This window comes from Vespula pensylvanica, chromosome 1, assembly GCF_014466175.1.
Source record: "Vespula pensylvanica isolate Volc-1 chromosome 1, ASM1446617v1, whole genome shotgun sequence".
NCBI lineage: Eukaryota > Metazoa > Arthropoda > Insecta > Hymenoptera > Vespidae > Vespula > Vespula pensylvanica.
Genome location: NC_057685.1, coordinates 8,724,823 through 8,747,001, shown reverse-complemented (window position 1 = coordinate 8,747,001; position 22,179 = coordinate 8,724,823). Strand labels below are relative to the sequence as shown.

At 29.5% G+C, this 22,179-nt stretch overlaps 2 protein-coding genes across 4 annotated transcripts in view; both read right to left on the bottom strand.

Moving 5' to 3' along the window:
- Positions 1–5,455, bottom strand: part of LOC122630135 (focal adhesion kinase 1) — an 82,803-nt gene extending 77,348 nt beyond the window's left edge. The window contains exon 1 of one of the 2 annotated variants that reach the window (XM_043814366.1): positions 5,104–5,455. The gene's annotated coding sequence lies outside the window, so the exon portion shown is untranslated. Of the gene's footprint in view, positions 1–4,554; positions 5,055–5,103 lie in introns of those variants that run through there. The other variant, XM_043814377.1, reaches the window with a different exon arrangement.
- A 1,514-nt stretch (positions 5,456–6,969) lies between these two features.
- LOC122629006 (agrin) overlaps positions 6,970–22,179 on the bottom strand; it is a 46,822-nt gene continuing 31,612 nt past the window's right edge. Inside the window, exons 3-10 of one of the 2 annotated variants that reach the window (XM_043811953.1) lie at positions 15,712–15,828; positions 14,695–15,004; positions 13,626–13,769; positions 12,517–12,687; positions 9,856–10,020; positions 9,548–9,670; positions 8,778–8,954; positions 6,970–8,139 (exon numbers count right to left, since the gene is read on the bottom strand). In XM_043811953.1, the coding sequence (XP_043667888.1) occupies positions 7,908–8,139; positions 8,778–8,954; positions 9,548–9,670; positions 9,856–10,020; positions 12,517–12,687; positions 13,626–13,769; positions 14,695–15,004; positions 15,712–15,828 (1,439 nt within the window). In that variant the 3' untranslated portion in view covers positions 6,970–7,907. Of the gene's footprint in view, positions 8,140–8,425; positions 8,442–8,777; positions 8,955–9,547; positions 9,671–9,855; positions 10,021–12,516; positions 12,688–13,625; positions 13,770–14,694; positions 15,005–15,711; positions 15,829–22,179 lie in introns of those variants that run through there. The other variant, XM_043811956.1, reaches the window with a different exon arrangement.

Sequence of the window (22,179 nt, the reverse complement as noted above, 5' to 3'; positions counted from 1 at the left end):
TGCTTTACCTTACATAGAAAAAAATATCGTAAGATAAATAAATAAATAAATAAATAATCTTCTGGGATATACACGTATTTCAACGATGAGGAGTACGTGCTTGATGTTTTAATTACAATAGTTAAAATTTATATGTTTGAAAATAAAATAATGTAGAATAGAAACATTTTTCTAATATTAGTTAGTTACAATTTAAGAAAAAGTACTAAAGTCAAAAATGTTGAGATCGCTTTCATAAATAAAAAATGATAACGTTGAAAACGATATAAAAAAAAAAAATTAAAATAAAATAAAATAAAACTAAAATTAATTGCATAAATAAAAGAAAACGAAGAAAAAAGAAAAGAAAAGAAAAGAAAAGAAAAGAAAAGAACAAATGGATCACGTGCTTATCGCACGTGCATGTACATAATATTATATATATTTCATATTCGTTTATTATATATATCATAGAAATTTATTTATTTTTTCTTTTCCACTTTTTTTCTCTTTCGTTAATATTTTCTTCAATATTTTTTATTGAAGGTATCACGAAAAATAATTATCGATGAAACGATAAAATATCAATTGTTTTAAGAAATAAATTCGTGGAAAAGAAATCCTTGGAGGATGATGTTTTTATTTTATTTCTGTATCTCTCTCTCTCTGGCCTTACATCACACGCCATTCCGTTTCGCCTTGGCACGACATACTGCATCAATAACGTAATCCCGTTGCGGAAGGAACGAGCCATTCGCATTTGTTACATGACATCGCTTATTGGACTATGTCGGGCAATGCAGCTATACAAGAAAAAATATTCGTGCGCAATACCTTCTCTCTCTGTCTCTCTCTCTCTCTCTCTTTCTCTCTATCTGTCTCTTTCTTTATTTTTTTTCTTTTTACCTCGAGATTCCAGGCGCATAAAACAATCTCCTTTCGCATATATACGATATACCTATTCTAATATTTTTTTACCTTCGGCAAAGATGGAATTCCAGTTATTCGTTTCTCTCCTAGGTCTCTATTGTTTTTACCCTTTTTCTGTAATATATTTACCGTGCGCCATGTTTCCATTTCAATTTACAATGGCACACTACAAAGTAGGAACACTGTCATATTTTTTTACCGAGTCATTAAATGTATTATTAATTCGCCAGTAAAATGATTAATCCGTTAATAAATCTAAAATAATTTTAACATACGTTCTTCATACAATTTAATGTATCGTTATGAATTTAGAGTATTACGAATTACGATACTATCTTTTTTTCTTTTCCTTTTTTCTTTTTTCAAATATTTACATACGTACGTACTCGATAGATAGTATATATAATTTCTTTCTTCTTTCTGTTTTTGAAAATTTAAAAACAAAAAAAATATCATGCAATAAAGAGACGTTCAACACTTAAGTACATAACTGTCATCGATTACTATTACCGATTATTATTGATATTTTAATACGTAACATTTTCTAGAGAAATCATCGTTCAAGATTTATCATCCATCGAAACGTTTAAATCTCATATAAATATAATCGTTCAAGATTACTCTTCCTCCGTAACACTTTGGTACACATACAAACATTCATCCATAAATATTCAAGAGACCAGATTGGATAACTCCAGTCTCGTGCTACAACCATTCGTTCCCTGTACTTCGCTCGCGTTATCACAAAATTCTCTCAACTTCGGTACGGTAGCTTACATCACGATTATCTACTAAAGCAAATTTTAAGAAAGCGACCAAGCCGGCGTGAAAAAGCAAAGATAAAACGATCAAACATGAGCCACGCAGTCACGATTTCTCTCTCTCTTTTTTTTCTTCTCTTTCTTCTTTTTCTTCTCCTTTTTCATTTCCTTTTTCTTTCTTTTTTTCTCTCATAAAGTACCGAAATACATTTTCTTGAGATATGACAAGAAGTTACCCACGTTCGAACGATCAAGAAAAGGGAACAATCTAGATGGGAGCAATCAAAAGGAAACGAACGAAGGAGAAAAGAAAGTAAGAAAAGGAAAAGGGAAAGGAAAAGGAAAAAAAAAGAAAAAAGAAAAAGAAAGAAAATGAAACGAGATGTGATGAGAAGCGTAAAAGAATCTCTGAGTCAACTGATCGACAAATAGTTTTGATCGGTAGAAACTGTGTGAGGTATTTTTCACCTATTGTTCAAACTGCATTCGATTAATCTGGATGCAATATAAGTCACGTATAAATGAATGCATGTATCCAATGTGCGAACATAATAGGTTTATACACATAAATATAAAACATGTTTTGTTTACAACATTTACATACATATGTGAATTAAATATGTATATATATAGGTATATACGATAAGGAGACTTAAGTCTCTCATTATGTACATACAATATATATATATTAACTAAATTATATTTATAAATTAAATATACATATATATATTTAATTTACATACGTATATGCGGGTAAATTAAATAATATTAGTTATACATATACAAATGCATGTATATATATAGGATCTATAAATATATTTATAAATATATTTATAAATATACATACACACACACGTATTATATTAATATAAATATATTATAATTAATATAGTAATATATTGTGTTTAGAAAAATTTAAGTTATAATGAAAACAAATAATCTGTATCTAATAACACCCAAGCATCACTGATGTCTTCCTTTTTACAAAAATTTTCTGAAATTATCCCTTTTATATGTTCAAGTGTATATATACAAACTTTTATATATATTAGACACATATATATCTACATATAAACATACACTTTATATATATACTTTATATACACAAAAACGCTTATATAAAATTAGTGTATATATACACTCTCTTTCTCTCTATATGTTTCTTATACAACCTTCTTCATCCGTGATGTAAAAAAATGTCTTCTCAATGAATAATCAGTCAACGCGCGACTGATAAACAAGACACGAGAAATCGTTGTAACTCGTAACTCCTCTGCAATATCCTTCGGTGAGCGTCGTGAATTAAATCGATCGTGAGAAGAATTTGAGCTATTTTTCGTTTATCTTCAATTTCAACGTTTTCACCAATAAGATAACTTTTGATCGTTCGAATTTGTAAAAAGTTTTTCTTAAATTATTACATCTAGAATGTTAAAAAAGATAAAAAGAATCCATTCTTTAAAAATATTTTTATTCATTGATAGAATTTTTTCAGAGAAAGATTATTCTCTGAAAATTTTATCAACATATTTTCAAAATTGACGAAATTGCAGCTATTTGAAGTCGACCTTGACGAGTTTAACATCACATGTAAGTACATTAAACTTTAATCGTTGTTTTCTGCAAACTATGTTTCCCATATTTTACCGATGATATCTTGTAAACTACTAAACTTATATGCAGGAAATCTGGCACGAACATCTTTTTAATCTTTGCCATACGGAAATGTTTTTTAAAGACCGTAGTTTTTTTTTTTTTTTAATCATTAAAAAACTATCGAAATTTTTTTTTTAATCACAAATTACGTGATAAATCCAATCTCTATATGTATATATAAATTCGATCACTAATATTTTTATGTTGAAAATAAATTAAAAATCGACCGCGAAGGATTCATTTTTTCTAAATGTAATTAAAGGGCTTTTTAATTTTTTTCTAATTTTTGATAATACTTTGAGGAAATATTATTAACATCGCATACTCTCTACAAAACAACTCTGCTTGGTTCGATATCGACAATCCGAAAAAAACAATCGATTTTTTAAATTTCGTAAAAAAAGAAAACAAATCATAAAACAACTTTATTTGATATCGTCTAGATATGCATAACCCTTTAAATGGTCAAAGACATGTATAATGTATTTCTTCTGTAATTTGTTCATTTTTATTAAAGAAAAAAAAAAATAAAGAAAAATGCAAAATCTTCTTATGTCATCGTATCATAAATAACGATTAATAAATCTGAAAAAATTAATTGACTTTCTATAAATTCAAAATGCGCGCCATCGGGCACGCTCGATAAGCAAAGAATCGCGCAATGCAGCCGTAGAAAGTATCGATTTCTCGAGGAATAAATTTAAATCTTGTTGCGAAGCGAGAAAAGCAATATATATATATATATATATATATATATATATATTGCTTATATATATATATGTATGTATGTATGTATATATATTTACTCGGAAGAGAGAAGAACTTTAATATTATATACATACGTACATAAACCATCAACTCCAGGAATAACATAAATAATATAAAGGTCATTGGTCCCTTTCGAAATCAATATTCGCGCCACTTGATCGAGTAAAATAGTTCCACTTGAAATTTACGAATAATAAACCATTTATTTTATGACGATCTTTATTAATTGTTAATCGATCTCGAAAATATCGATCACATAACCTCATAATAAAAGTAATAATATAAATTAAATATATATATATAAATAATATATATATATAAATAATATATATATATAGACAAAAGTAATTAACACTTATTATATATATATATATATTATATATATATTTTATATAAATATTATTATAAAAGAAGATTCTACTTACTAACATACATATCATACATAGATACATATACATACGTGAAAAACAGGAACACCACGAAACTGGCGCACACGTTCGTTCAGTTTCAGGTACGTACATATATTGAAAATCACACGGGGAGATATAACGAAAGAGAAAGAGAGACAGACAGAGAGAGAGAGAGAGAGAGAGAGAGAGAGAGAGAGAGAGAGAGAAAGAGAAAGAGAAACAAAACTCGTCCTCGAGAAGTTTAAAACGACAAACGTTCGTTGGCCGAGCGTCGAACGACGCAACGAGAAGGCCGAAGCAACGACGTTTTATGTAATACGATTCGCGTAATCTCTAACTTCTCTCTCTTTCTTTCTGTTTATCTCTCTCTCTCTCTTTCTCTCTCTCTCTCTCTCTCTCTCTCCTATCCTCTTTCCCCGGCACGAGCTTCGTTCTTACGACGAGACACTCAAAGATGGCCTCTCCCGCCGTTCTTGCTACGCTCATGTTAAACCCCCTCCTTTCATATAGACGATGTCCATCGACGACACTTTATCGACAACGGACTCGACGAATTTTAATAAATAATAAAGAAAACATCTTTTATATTTATTACTTACGATAACTCTGTCGTTGTTCTCGATGCAACGTGTTGATTTAACAGCTCTCCGAACAGTCTTATTTTCTCTCTTCCTTCTGATTCGTCGATGATATCCTCACACCCCCTGATCTCGCCGTTTTCAAGAGGGCCACGCGTTATCGTAAGAGATTTTCTTTCGACACCTTCGAAACAATTTCGTTAATGGATCTATTATTCTCATGAATACTTAATGATCTACGTAGTAAAGAACAATCGGAGAGAACCGCGTAAAATGTAACGAAGGATACGCGACGATCGCGTATGATTTCGATCGGCAGCGATCAGTTGTCGTAAACACTGAGCGCCATGTTTTTTCGGCACCTGTCAATAGCGGTACACCGAAGCGCCATCTGTACACGTTCCGATTACCCGGCATACGTGGCTCCGTCTGACGCTGAAAAATCGAACTTAGTATTCACGTTAGCGAACGTAACCTGTTTGAACGACTCGCACTAAACTTCGTTTATCGATCTTCTCTTACTTTCTTTTTTCCTAAGATAAAATTAATATTATATTTTATATAAGAATTTTATATATCAGACGTCGTATTTGTCTCGTTCTAATAGAATATTCAAGTCGAATTAAATGTTATTCGTTAAACGTTTCACTCGTAAATTTATCTCGCCATTTCTTAATCGGTAATGTCGAATGAAACGAATACCTTCGGAATCAAATATCAAATTTCCTTGGTTCAAACGTAAGTACGTCTTTTAAATACTTTCGGTAAATATTATTATTAATGTTTCTCCGACATAAGTTTCTTTGTTATCTCCAAGTATTCTAAGAATATGAGATAAACGTTAACGTTTATAAAATAAACGTTAACAAACGAAAGAATGACTATTTAGAAATAATAGAACTTCCGAGAGGCGTATAAACTTGTTTATGAAAATGCTTTCGTATCTTAAAATATACGTATATGGTTTATTATTGACAAGCGTGTACACAATGTTAGTTTCGATACAAAAAAGGATCCTCGCGTGTTCGATAAAATAAATTAAAGACATGATAATGATTAATAATAATACATAATATTAATTATAATATGAACACACATCGCATTATCATCGGAAGTTTATGTTAAACTGGAAAGTTTCTTTTCTTCCTTACTTCGAAAAACGTATTTTACTGTTTACGTTGTTACATCGATTAGAAGGAGAAATACATCGCTTAAAACGAGAATCATAGTTGTATGTATTTATATACGTGTGTATGTATGTATATAAGTATGTATTTATGTATGCATGTGTGTATGTCTACATACATAGGTGAAAAATCGTGTATAAAGAAACTTATAAAGAGACACAGAGAGAAATATCTTTCGGTAGAATAAATAATAATGATTTTCTATAATTAGTAGAACTCTAGGAATCTAACATAAATAAAATAATGATTCTATTCTCTTCGCGGATGAGAAATCTTTTTAAAAGCCTACGTGTTTATACGCGATTCTTGATCCTTCCTCGCACGATCCTTCGTCAAACTTGGCACGTCGTGATTGTTCGTCGCGAAAGATCGGAATGACGCTGAAGCACGATACTTGAAGAAATAAATACGAGGGATAAGGAGTGGGGGAAAGAGAATGACGAAAGATACTTTTCGACCTTTGATTGTGTTCGTGAATCGTCGAAGATTATGATATATTAATATTTTTGTTTAATTACTTTAATTTTTAACTTGGACAAGCATAAAGACTTTCTTCGAAAAGAAAAGAGAAATCTTTTTTAACCCTTTAATGCATGATTATTTTCTTTTAGAAATTTTTATACATACGTATGTATATACATATAAATGTATGTATGTATGTATGTATGTATGTATGTATATATACATACTTTTTATTTTTACATAGGTAAATAATCTATATATAGATAAAATATTTATAATATATTTTTTATATAATATTTAAATAAAAAATAATTAGATATATTATCATAATTTCTCGAAGAATTTGAATTTATTAAAAAACTAAATTTTTGTGCTACATAGGTTACAATATGTCGTAACGTATGTATTGTCACGTACACATACCTACACACGCATTTGAGGGTTAATTATTTCAAGACATTTTACATCGAAAGTACGACATCGTACGATGATTCACGAATGTGTTCGCAAAAGATCGACAAAACGATAGATCAGACAAAGCGATCAAGTATAGTATAGCGATCCTATTAAAAGTCGATTATCTAACGGCTTTCAACGATAATATGTATCTTTATTAACTTGGCAAGATTTTCAATATTATGAAATTTATCATTTTCTCTTGGCAAGCTCATTTAAAGTATTAATAGATAAAGATTTTCTCTTTGAATGAAATTGATCGAACGATATGGAATAATAATTAGTCGACCGATTTCGTCGTTCAAAAGATTTTTCTTTTTTTCCTTCACATTTCTTTTATAAATACGATACTGCGCGCCTTAAAATTTTTTTACAAATTAATATATTACGTTATACACATCGTCGAATCTCTCAAAATCACATTTTTCGAAAGACGAGGCGCGATCATTTACATATATCTAAAGATCGATCGACGAAACGGATCGTTTCGTAAAGATTTCAAGGACAATTTTCTTTTAGTATAGTATCGCCGATCGATCTCCCTTCGATGTAGCCCGGTACGTATTTTTATTATTATTTTTATTAATATTAATATTATTATTATTATTATTATTATTATTATTAATATTATTATTATTATTATTATTACTTTTTTTTTCTTTCTCAAATCGATTTTCTCAATCAATATATCGATTGATTTAACGTCGATCGAACGTCGAATTAATACAAATAATTTTTCGGTTCCTCCGTTGGTTGGCCACAAACACCGTGATACTTTTTAGAGACGAGGCTTCTGCTACGGCAATTTTCTATTTCCAAGAAACACTCGTTGCTATAGGTCATTCCGTCGGTGCCACAAACTGGATCGTAATATGGTGGACAGATCTTTTGACAGCCACGGAACAAGAAACCTTGAACGCACCGTTTCATTGGTACCACGTATACGTGTTTCCTAAAATGATATTTAACGTTTCAAATATATTAATCGCAGCAAATATATTAATTACAATTCATATTTCTTTTGAAATATCTAATACCTAATGGTCGTTCCAAACAATGAATAAAAAAATTTTTATAAATCGTAAAAAATAGATTGTTACAATATATAGTCAATATTTATCCTGAAAAATTAATAACAGAGATGTTAGGAAGAAAGATTATTAGTGTAACGTATAGTTAGTATTAATTCCTAATTATAGCTTAAAAAAATTAATGAAACTAATGAATATAATTGGTAACACGTACACGTGTTACCTAAAATGATATTTAACGTTTCAAATATATTAATTAAAATTCATATTTCTTTAGAAATATCTAACATATAATGATCATTCCAAAAAGTGAATAATGAAACTTTTATGAATCGTTACTATAGATTGTTACAATAAATAGTTAATGTTTATTTTGAAAAACTAATAAAAGAATTGTTACAAAAAAATTATTAGAAATACAATTAATATTAATTCTTAATTATAGTTTTAAAAAATTAATGACATTAATAATAAAATTAATAAGAAATAAAAATAATTATGACCTATATTTAAAATAATAATGATTGTTAGGAGTAACTATGTTAAAGTATTAGCTTACCCGCAATTGTCCCTCTTCATTTCACACTCGTTACGATAAAGCTTGTTATCCGAACCGCAAACGAATTGACGTTCTCCACTACAAATTTGATTACAAAGCGCTGTGGTACGACAATGCTGAGCAGGAACTTGAACTACCCTCTGACCACATGTTTCGTGGCGAAGATGGCAAAGCGAGCTTTGAACAAAAGAGATCAATTGTACTAATTCAATATTATAAGTATTAAAATATTTTCTCAAAAATCCTCACTAGATTTGTAAATATTCTACTATCGTTTTAATCGATTAAAAAAAAAATCATTATTTCCTAAACGACTAAATATTTATACGACAATTTATAAATAAGTATATATAAATAATCTATGCAAATACATTAATATATATTAATTAATATTCGTTATTCTAATACTTTCTACTAATACATTAATTAATATTAATATAAAGTATATAGTATATAAATTAATAAATTGGTATAGAGTAATATGATAGTATATATTCATATAAATACGTTATAGTTATACCGATGTATACTTGTATTCTATTATAAAGTATACTTTTTTCAATATATATATATATATATATATATATATATAATAAATAAATTATTTGGATACTGCAAGAAAATAATAAATAAGTATATTGATATAGAAACACTGAAAACTATGATATATTTTTCTCTCTATATCGAAATCAAAATTAGGAACCCTCTTAAATTTATCAAATGAGATTCTTAACAAGAGTCGATTTAAAGGAAATAAAATTTTTAATCACCGATAAACGTTCCCGTCGCTTCCACAAACTGGTTCCTCTGGAACTTCGTTGCAATCTTCAGGACACTCTTCTGTTTCCTTCAAGGTCGTACATTCGCCAACATGAGCCAATTGGATACCCTTCCTAAAAAGGGTTACCATAAAAAATCAAGATTAATTCATCGGTCGTTTTATTTTTTTTTTCAGTTTTTTTTTTTTTTTTTTACTTTTTTTTCGTTAGTTCGATACGCATCTTTGGTAGACACAAATCAAATCGAATACGAATTTTACCTATTAGAAAATATTTTATTTTTATTTTATGCTACTCACAGACAGATCGCCACGTTTAAGTGACATTGATTTGGATATGTACTAGCGTCGCTTCCACAGACCGGATCCACTTCGTTTCCACAACGTTGCTGTTGCTTCATGCACTTCGTTAAACGTGGCCGACACTTCTCGAAGTCCACTATGGTCACCTTCCTTCTAGCTTGCCTGTTGAACCGTTCAACCGATTTAACATAAACTCTTTTTTTCTTAACTTACTTCGTATTGCTTTTAATTATATGATTTTTTTTTTTTAATATTTTATATCGTTTCTTGATAAAGAATTTTTTCTTCTTTCTTCTTTTCTTTTTAATTATAACGAGACCCTTCATTCAATTGCCTTCTATATATAGTTTGCCTGTTAGACTAAATTCAAGTGATTCAACGTAATTCCCTTTTTCCTAATTTATTTTGTATTCTTTTGAATTAATTATATAATTTTGTTCAATCGTTTACTATCGTTTACCTATGTGATTTTTTTTTTTTTTTTTTTTACTGGGACAAGTGTCCTTCGTCTGACTTGTTATCATATATAAAAATTAATATATTGTATAAATTTGTTGTCAGAGATACGTCTAGTCCCGACGTTGGATGAAGAGAAGATCAAAGTAAACAGGACGTTACTTGAAATATTTTATTTCGTTGGTTAAACGTCGAACGTTCGAACATGGTTCATCTTCAAGTTGAGTGGACACGTTTGACCTTCAACCAGCATCATCGTAATGTGTTAGCAAAGAGTTCAACCGGTGTGTATACCCATACGTTGCATCAAAGCGTTAACGTTCGACGTCAAAACGGTTTAGAGTGTCTGTTCGAGCGGAAGAAGGCTCGTTTCGAACAGTTATTGTACACTGAACTGAAGGTACGTATTTAACATCTCTTCGATAAAATGTTTCATAAATGTTCATCTGATTCTTTATCTGCGTAGGCGCCCGCACGCGCGCGCGACTCTACTTTCTGTATTATGTGTGTTTACGTGTCGAATTTGTCGTTCATATATTTCTTCTTATAACAAGTAATGTGTCTTACATAATCAAATTTTCTTGAATCTTTTCTTAAGGAAAGTTCTTCAAAATAACAAACTTAAATCTATGAAATAGCTATATAATTTCAAATTTATACAAATAGCTATTATACATGAAAGAAGTTGTCTATTAATTTTTAAGATTAAGAAAGTAATATTTAAACTTCTAAAAGTTTCCTCAATTTTCTCATGTAAGTCATTTGCAATTCTACAAGTTCTTATTCTTCTGAGATTTCTATAGATAAAAATGGTATCATCTTTATTGATTCCAAATGTATATTACTATTACAGTGATTATAGAGAATAAAAATATTGGATTGATTCATAAGTAATCGTGATTATAAACAGATGCTGTTATTTATTAAGTCAATAATAAAATTTTAAATATTAGAATAATAAGCGGCAGTAATTCTGATACTTAATTGTTTATACCGATCAAAGTAGTCATTTATTTTACAAAATATTTAGAATTGATTAATAAAAATATCGATCAAATAAGTAGAAGTGATAAGTAGTTTATATAATAATGATAAAAGTTTAATAAGTTTAATATCTATTATAATCATTATTATAAAGTTATGACAGTGATGAAAGTTTATTATAATAAAGTGGCTCTTATTTATGAATCAACTCAATAGCTATATAAAATAGTGAAAGTGAAAATTCTAATTATGATATCACATTTATTAGATTGGTACGTATATAAGTATTTCTTTATTGATTATTTAAAATTTTATATTCATTGATCAACTCGATACTTTCAATATTCTAATTCAAAATACACGTAAAAAGATTAATAATAGAGATGAAAAAATTTTAATGGAGAATTTATTCCATATTTATCAAAATTCTTAGAAATGCAAGAACGAGTGAATCTATACCTATATAAATTTCTAACGAATAATTTAAAAAGTTTAACTAACTGAAATAATTAGGAATAAATAGTTCGGAAACTATTATAGAACTAAAATATATAGTATAAGAAATATAATTGTAAAATTAAATTATATAGTATAAGAAATAATATTTGGGAAAAATTTTCTGACTGAGAAGAAGGAAAAGCTCGATGTACGCATAATTATGTAATTAGAAAAAAAAAGATAGTTAAATTATGCTCACATTTCAATGAATCAATTTTTTTCAAACACTTCTTCATAAAATTCACTAAATTACACGATTAATGTTTTTCATGTTTAACATATATTTAAACAAACCAAACAAAGTAGAGAAAATTAAATAATTTTCTACAATGAAATGACATAAAAATATATTTAACTAATAATAATAATAATAATAATAATAATAATAATAATAATAATAATAATAATAATAATAATAATGACAGAATATTATGTTCAAATCATATAATAAAAATCAATAAGTTATTTATTTGTTTAATTATATATTAAACATATAAATTTAATTATATATGTTAAGTACTTGAAAACTACAACTTTTCAAACTGAACTCTAAAACTTTTTAAATGATCGAAAAAAAATATTTATATAATATATATATATATATATATATATATATATATATATTACATGAGAATTGTCTTGATCACTTTTCTAAATTTTTTCTATTGATCATAAAACTTTTCTATTTCTCACGTTCAATGTTAAAAGCAATTCACTCACCCGCAGTTGAGCATCTGCATTTCGCACTCGTTCCTATAGATATTTCCGTCCGATCCACAGATCGGTACTTCCGGCTCGTGCCTACAGTCGAGCGGACACGCGTTCGACTGACTTCCGGATGTCCGTTCTCGCGACACACAGAATGACATTGGCACTTCAAACACGTGCTTTCTAAAAAGATATTTCAAACGATTTATCGAATGTAAACGAATACTTCAAAGAAATCTTCGACCAGTTTCAAATATTCATTAATATCCGTTTAATTATTTCAACTCTATCAAACGTTCGTTAATCCCTAAATGCGTTACATGTATACAACATATCAATAAATTTAACGTAATGTAATTCGCAAATTTTAAATAAATTAAAGAAAGAAAAAAATTACGAATCATTGTAAAAATCAAAAAAGAATCCAAAAAGGAAGATAAATAAATTATTCGTTAAAAGTTTAACACTCGTGATATATCGTAACGAAACAGAATAATATTATATCACTTCTTTTTTTAAATACGCGAGATTATTTAATAATTAAGAGATTATTAATAACGATCAATCAATGATACTCACACTTATATATAAATATAATACATAAATAATTCATGATAAAATTATCTAACAAAAAAATCTATCCTACGAACATATTCGCGAAGAATACTATTCGAACGTAGAACATTACATCCCTTCGTTCTAATAAACCAACGAAACTTTATGAGAAATGTATATAAAACGACTAACGAACGTTCGGAAGAAACGTATGTATGTGCTTGCAACGTTAACGAAGTAGGTACACGAAGTAGCTCGTTAATAACGAAGCACGTTTACTAACTGAGGGAAGAGAAAGAGGAAGAGCAAAGATAAAGAGGAGAAGGAAGGAAGACAAGGAAGAGAAGTAAGGTAGTTCGAAGGACCCCATGAGACTTTCCTTTAGCTTACATTTACCTTCGGGCGAAATGTAAATTACGATGTTATATATATATATATATATATATATATATATATATATATTCTATGTATACTAGGTAGGTAGGTAGGTAGGTAGCTAGGTAGATAGGTAGATAATATACCGTAATAGTTGTAATCCTAGTGGAAACTAGGATTTCTGTTCTTACCCGCAATTCTTAGCTCGCATTTTGCAGGTGTTCGCATAGAGGATACCGTCGCTACCACAGGCTGGCTTAGCACCACGCCAACACGATTCACGACAATGTCTTGTGGTCTGGCAATGTTTCTTATTCGTACGTACGACTCCTTGTCTGTTGAAGAAAAATATAAAAAAGTAAAAAAGAAAGAAAGAAAAAAAGAAAAGATAAAAATCCGATTCGATTAGCGCGACTCTTCGTTGCTAACCCGTCGAATAACTTCTTTCTCTCTCTTTCTCTCTCTATCTCTCTCTCTCTCTGTCTCTCTATTTCTCTGTCTCTTTCTCTCTTTCTTTCTATCTCTTATTGCAACGAGCTATTCGAAGTCCCTCTAGGTTTTGCCTTCTCTTTGAAAACTAATACCGGTACTTCGTAAAGCGTTATCTTTGGAATGTACTTCCTTCAGGCAATAGCACATATAATGTATATATATATATATACATTTATGTATATGTACATTCTTTTTTGGATCGAAAATGTCCGACCTTTATCATTGAGATGAATTTTATTCAAAGAACAATAGTTTACTTTCTCAAAGCGATTATTTATATGTATATGTATGAGAGAAAAATAATTATTTTACGTTTAATTATCGCACTTTTTTAAATTCTTGTCTCAATTAATTATGTATTAATTATTAATTTAAGATATATGTGTCTATATATATATATATATATATATATTACACTAATATTCAAGTTATTAGTGTAAATTAATTTTCTTAAAACAATACACAACACAGCTTTACTATTTCTATCAATAATAAATATTACAATGTAAAACAGATTGATTAATATTTCATCATAAATGTAATATATATTAATCTAATATATTCTTATATTAAAGGAATTTTCCAGGAGATCATTATTAACGTAAATTAATTTCATTTCAAACGATGACAAAATATGTTTGCCAGTTTCATAAATAATACTTATTATTATAAAATAATGTAAAAATGAATTTCGATCAACGATCTAATTTCGAAGCAAAAAAGAGAAAATTTTGTTTCTTTTTTTTTTTTATTATTTTTTGTTCATACCCGCATGTGAGTAACTTCATTTGACAAGTCGACTTGTAAACGTTGCCATCGCTACCGCATACGGGACCATCGAGTGGTGCAAAATCGCACGAAACCGGACAGTTTTCTCTGTGAGCAGAAATATTGTTGCATGGTCCAAGATGCGAGAGCTCGATTCCCACCCTGCAGATTTCGACTCTGATCATGCATTTGTTGAGATAAGTTCGACCATCGGTACCGCATACCGGATCCTGATCGCCGGAACAACGATGCTCGCACTTGCTACCCGATGACCTCAAGCAAGCAGTTTTCTCTGTCGCCATAGTCACTCCTAAACAGAATTGTCACTTTTATTTGTTAAGCTTATTAACGAATAACATCGCCATCTCATATAATTTGAAGTACTACAAATATTTTTTCTAATATTTTCTTCTTATCTCGCAAATATAATATAAATTCGCGATAAGACGTCTTCATTACGAAACGATCTCATTTTTATTATTTTTCGTTGTTATTATTAATTAAGTAATTTTTTTTTCTTTTTATCTTTGACATGCTATATATTTTTTATTATTAATTATTTAGACTTTGAAATTCTATAAAAGTTTGTTTTAATAATATTTCTAAGAAATCTTTTCAATATATTTAATCCTGTAAATTTGTTCATGTAGTATTATTTACATTAAAAAAAGTATATATAATACATATATATGTAGTTATACATATAAATATATTACAAAACTATATATTCGTAATATATAATATATATTTATATATAATAATAATTTGTATTCGTAAATCTTGATACATAATACACCAACATATTAAAACTGTAAAGCATACAATTATCTTAATGTAACATTTTTATTATATTTATCGGAAAATAGGCTTGAAATCTAATTGATATGAAAAAGCAGTTGGACCGGAATTAAGAAGCTATATAGAAACACGGCGACGATAGCAAATGATGAAAATGGAGCGTGTACATATTAACGTGCGAGAAACGAGCTATAATGAATGTAATTAACAACTCCTTACCCTTTCCACACATCTTCTTCCGCATTTCACACTGGGAAGCATATATGATACCGTCGCTGCCGCATACTGGCTCCCCGCTTGGTGGACATATCCGGGGACACGCGCCGGACACATAATCTGCAAAAAGAAAAAAATAAGAAGAAAAGAAAAATAAATAAATAAATAAAACAAAGAAAAGAAGAAATAAAGCATACAAAAAAAAGAAAGAAAAACCAAAAAAAAAAAAATCGATTCCGGTTATTATGATACGAAAGAGATATATTACGACCGAGAGAAGGTCTTTTACAAAGTCGATCCTACAGGATTCGTAGCGGTAAGTGGGATCTCTTGTTGAGAATTTCAGTCGTAAATATCAGTGCAATTCGATTTTTCATGTCGACCGAGAAACGAAGCGGCAGGTACTTATATATACATATTTGTGTGTGTATGTGTATGTGTATATGTATGTATGTATGTATGTATGCATACATATATAGAGAGGCAATTAACTCGAGATGCATCTAAAATGAGACGACCGTTACTCTGTTTTATTATTACCCATCAAAATCGCGCTCTACCTTGCCTTGCCCTTTATCTCTTTCTCTCTCTCTCTCTCTCTCTCTCTCTCTCTCTCTCTCTCTCTCTCTTCATCTCTGTCTCTCTCTCTCTCTCTCTTTCTCTCTGTCTCTCTTTCTGTCTCTCTCTCTCTTTCTCTTCGACCAAGTACTCCCGCATTATCGTAATGACATAATAGTAATAATATCGCCAACGCCCGTAATAATACTCACCGCGAAGGAAGTAATGAGTAAAGTTGAGGAAACAAAAAATTGTTGCTTCGAATAATAATAAGCGAAGAGAGTCATCCTTTATGGCAAACTTTCTTATTTTTTTGTTTCTTTTTTTTCATCTTCCGTACCTCACATACCATCGTGTTTTATTTTATTTTTATGTAACTAAACGTTCGATGTCGATAAAACTTCCATTTCGTGATCGTTTCGTTATAAATAATTGATATGATTTAATCGAATTACGTGAAAAAAAAATTAATATCATTTATGATCATATCCGATCATTTAATTACACTTGTAATCGTTTGAAAAAATAAAAAAAAAAATCATTTTCAAATTATAATCAATGGTAATAACAATTACGTATTATTTGACGTAGTATTTTATTTTACGATAGGACATTAAACGTTGACCATGAAATTATGACACGTATGTGTTACATCATAAATTATAAAAATCAATAACGATTATATCTAATGATCTCCATTTCAGTTGGTATCAGGCATGGAATTTCTTTTTTCAATTTTTAATTATGATTCATTAAGTGTGAATCATAGAAGTAGGGAGAATAATAGTCGAGGACACAACTGCGAGACATTCACCCCGATGACGTGGCACCGTCTGCGGCAGATCGCAATATTTATTTCGCGAGATTCCGTCGAAACTTTAATTGCTTCCGGCTGACCGATCGAGTAAAGATCTACCGTCTAGGTCCGGTACACCTGGTCTCGGTCCAGTGATCGTCGGGTCAACAGCACATAGGATTTACTATATTCCTTTTATACATAGACGTATAGAAACATATATATATAATATATATATATATGTATATGTATATGTATCTAGGTATACATACCCAGGGTCATCTAATATATAATATATTATAGAAAGATAAGTACAGTTAAGATAAACCTTGATAGAAAAGGTGTTTCTTGCTCTATAATGTTAAACGTTAATTTGGATCAACTAGAATAATTAATTAAAAATTTCGTTGATATTGAAGAAAAAAAATTACTGATCCTAATGAAAGTTAATAATGAAATTTTGTTAAAATCAAAATGATATTGTATCGGATAATTCCTTGATTTTCCGTATCGAGATTTTTGAAAATAATAGGTGAAACTGTGTCGTCTAAGATTCTAAATGATTATAGATCTCTATTACGATAGTGTCTCTAATAATCTTAAGGCGAGAAAGATAACATTCATTCACGAACATTCTCTCGAAAGAAACTCGCTAGGAGTTTGGTTAGATCATGAAATAGTCATTTATACGAGAATCTTATCACGTTTGAATGTTAGATAAAATATAAGTATGTTATAAATTAGTATTCTTAATATTACATACGTTTTCTATAAAATTTTCAAGAATATTTTAAGAGTATAACTTTGAATAAAATGTTTCTATACTTAACACTTTAATTTAAACTAACAAGATATCTAATCCTTTTCTATTTTTCATAGATCAATGAACATTTCCAAAACTTTCATTAATTAGAAAACTATTTCGGGGACAAATTAAAGTCGACAAAATTTTCTAACTTTTTTTCTAATAATTCATTTAAACAAAGCGAACATCTAAAATTCGATTTAAAATTCTAACCAATCGAAAATAATCATCCCTCGTGTAACAAAATGAAATGGCTCGTATCATATTTTAATCGTAAACGATTACAAAATGAACAATTTTCACATTTAACAAGAATACCTCTTTCATTCTAAATCACTCTAACGCATCGTCAAATCTTAATAAGCATGATAGAATTTGAGTTAGGAGTGGAACAACGGAATCCCTATCTCTCTCGATGTCAGTCAGGATGCGAACCCTACGATTAGCATGTTGCTAGCAGCGACAGTAGCAATAAAGCGAGCATATGAGGCTAAGGAGGTGTCCGTCACTCCCACGATTAAGTGAATCAATTATGGCAATAAGCGGCCGACGTCTGGCTTGGTAGCGATTGGCGAACAATGCCGATCGAATTATATGCCCGTAGAATTTCTACGGTCGCGCGAGTGCATGCATGTTGAACTCGATGCACAATGCATGTATGAAAAGAGGGTGCAGGAAGGAAATATATATATATATATATGTATGTACGTGTACATATGTGAGATATATACTATCGGGTCGGTGAACTTTAGCAAGGATGTACCGACCGGGTGGATGCTGCAGCTCTTTAGATTTTTGTGTCTTCTCATTTTTTCTTTATTTTTCTTTCTGAAGGAGGAGAAAGAGAGAGAGAGAAAGAGAGTGAGAGAGAGAAAGAGAGAGAGAGAGAGAGAGGTGGATGACCGGAAAGGCGGAGTTATGTTATGAGTATGGATTATAGGATATAGAGAAATTGGTCTAGTCGGTGGAATGTTTCTGCAATTGAAAATTATGAGAACAGGTATCTGCCGATTACGTGTAATTTTTATGCGAATTAATTAAGGGCAAATGATCGGTTTCGCACGAAACTCGTGTAATATATGTTTTATATGATATTAGGAATACTGCTCGTACGATCGATACGTTTGGAATTTATTATTTTATCGAGTTTAATTCGTTGTCAAAATTGTGTAATGATCTTTTTTTTTCGTTTTTTAAATAATCATAATTTTTGTTTAATCGTTTAATTAATATTGAATAAAAACAGATTAGTCCGAACTAACGTGTTATTTAACGAAACTTTCTTATTGTTTTTCTATCTCTCTCTCTCTTTTTTTTTTTTTTTTTTTTTTCTTTAATGTTCCATGTTTTCTTCGGTTTTTAATTATAGTACTTTTGAAGTAATTCTTTGATGAACATTTTTATATATTCTATGATCTTGATAAGCATGAATAAATTTATTTCTCTCTCTTTTTCTTTTTATTTCTTTCTGGTTAGTATCATAAATGAAGATCTTATGTCATTGTCATGAATTTTATGAATACGCTCATTTGTAACGTCTCATTGAAAGTAATCGTATCACGAAGAAACATAAAATGATTCATAAGGAATAACAACGTTCAAGAATTCCCGTAGAGAAAAAAGATAAATTGAAGATCGTCGACGTGATTTTTATAAAAAAATTCTTTTCGACCAATCCATTTTTGGTACAAGTATACGATACCTTCTGGTAGTAACGAGAAAATATTATGCCAGCATTAAAACCATCGTGATCCGTAAAACAATTAATGGCAGGTGATCTCATCGGAAGTAGTTACGATACGTTATAATCTGGCCGATGCACCTTGTAATATGCGTAACAAGACATATAATAAATATATATGCAAGCATCTAGATGTATACAGTGTGTTGCAAAAATATTTGGATATTTCTTGAAACTGAATCAAGTGTATTTAAATTCGTGATACAAAGAAATTAATATTTTATAAAAAGCATAAAAAGATATACAAAGCAAAAGAAATTGTAATAAATCGTATTTGGTACGATGAAAACTATAAAATTTCCTTTTTATAATATCAATTTTTTTCCATGAAACTTATAATGAAAATATATAAATTTTTAATCTCTATATTCATATATTACGTTAAAAAGTAAATATTAAAATCGTGTAAATTCTTATTAAAACATCACATTCAATGTAGAACTAAACACTTCACTATGAATTAATTTTGTTAATTATAAAAAATCTATAATTAATTGCATCCGCAATTACAAAAAATATAACATGTATCATTTACAAATTGTTCTCATAAAATGGATATATAAATTTTGTAAATATCATCAATAGTTGACGAATTACTATATTCATACATAAACAATATTATCTTAAAAAGTAAATATTGAAATCATCATATCCTCGTAAAAAGATCATTTTGAATTTAAAACTGAACGCTTCGTTACGAATCTAATTACTCAATTAATTTAATTAGTAACTTTAGAAAATCGTTTCTTTTTGTGTCGAAAAATCAACGAATATCGGATATAAAATTAAACACTATATTACGAATTAATCTAATTACTCAATTAATTTAATTACCGAGTTTAAACAATTATTTCTTTTTTCTTTTTTTTTTTTCTTTAATGACGAAAAATCAACGACTATTTCTGCGATACAGTGTACCTATTATATATAGCCTATGCATTTTACTCGAGATACATACATAGGTGTATTCCATACGTCACCTTTTATGGTGGTTAGAGCGCCAAGTGCTATCCGAGACGTTAGAGAAACGTCCAGAGTGAATGATGTCTCGACTTAGGACGCGCGAGAACGGATTCTCTTTATTGTACGGGCTTGATGCAAGCCTTTCTGAGAAAAGCGCATAACGTCCACGTGACACCAAGACCGATCAGTGCTATTCGAGTATGTAGATATGTATACATATGTATCTCGACGTGTACTTACATATATATGTATGTATATATACATATATACTTATGTACGTAAAACTCGATCTCTCGAGATGGTAGACGAGAAGCGATTTGAAAAAAATATTACTCGTATTGTTGCCTACGCAAAAGGATTAGGAAGATCGATGGCATCATGCGATCGTAAGCGTACCATTCGATAATATAAATAATAAGCTGTAGTAAACAAAACGAAAAAAGAAAGAAAATAATAAAGATAAAAATATAAATAAATAAATGAAGAAATAAATAAAGAAGTAAATAAAGAAATAAAGGAATAAAAATTAAGGTAAATCGATATTCACGATCGGTAGAATGGTGAATTGAATACTAACATAGATATAAATGTAAGTAGGTAGATAATGTGTATGTGAATTCAAAAGAGAATCTTCATCTCGCGTGCACATTTAATGGCTAAGTCGTTCTAGGTAGGATTAGATCGAAGTTAAGGGAATAAGAGTTCTATGTGTTACGAGGGAAGAATAAAGAAAGAAAAAGAAAGAGAGAGAGAGAGAAAGAGAGAGAGAGACTCGCTCGTGCCATTATGAATGATACAGCACGAGTACCAAGTCTAATGTAAGTATGCACGTGTCCGTAAATTTAGACTCTAATATCATGAGAAAATGAACAGTCAGAGTTATAGCTAAGTCTACTAGGTTTCTACCTCGTTAGAACGTTTTATTTTGTTCCCCGAGAACCATGGTGATTATGACGTTAAATCAAGTAGTATAATAAAGTACAATAAAAAACAAAATATAGATATTCTTTCTTTTCCATTTGAAATTACGAAATCATACAAGGAAAGTATGATTAGTACGAACGAATAATTTTGATGTTGATAAAAATCGACAAGAGTAACGCGCGTAAGGTACTTTACAAAATATTAGTATAATGTTGTTACGTATATTACGTATATTACGTATATCACCTGCTTTGATAACACGTCAAAAAATAAGAAAGCAATGACGAATTATTATTCGGGACATAGAAGAATTTCTTCTTTTATTTTCTTTCTATTTTTAATAACGAAAAAAGGACATTTATTTAGAATAATCGTTGGCTAACTCGTTATCATTTATTCCGAGTATTTAAACGAAGAGTAGTTTATTGAATTTCTCTCTCTCTCTTTCTATTTTCTGTCGAGTATACCTCTTTCAATCGATTACGTCGAATTAATTACGGAATTTTGCGAAGTATTCACAATTCCCTGTTCCTCTCTCTCTCTCTCTTTTTTCTCATAGAACGAATTCTCGAATCGAACGAGTTGCAATCGTTTAATCTCGATCCAACGATCACGAGATTATACATCGATGTCGCCGACTAGAATCCACGCATTTACAACCGGTTTATTCTTTGATAGAATAAA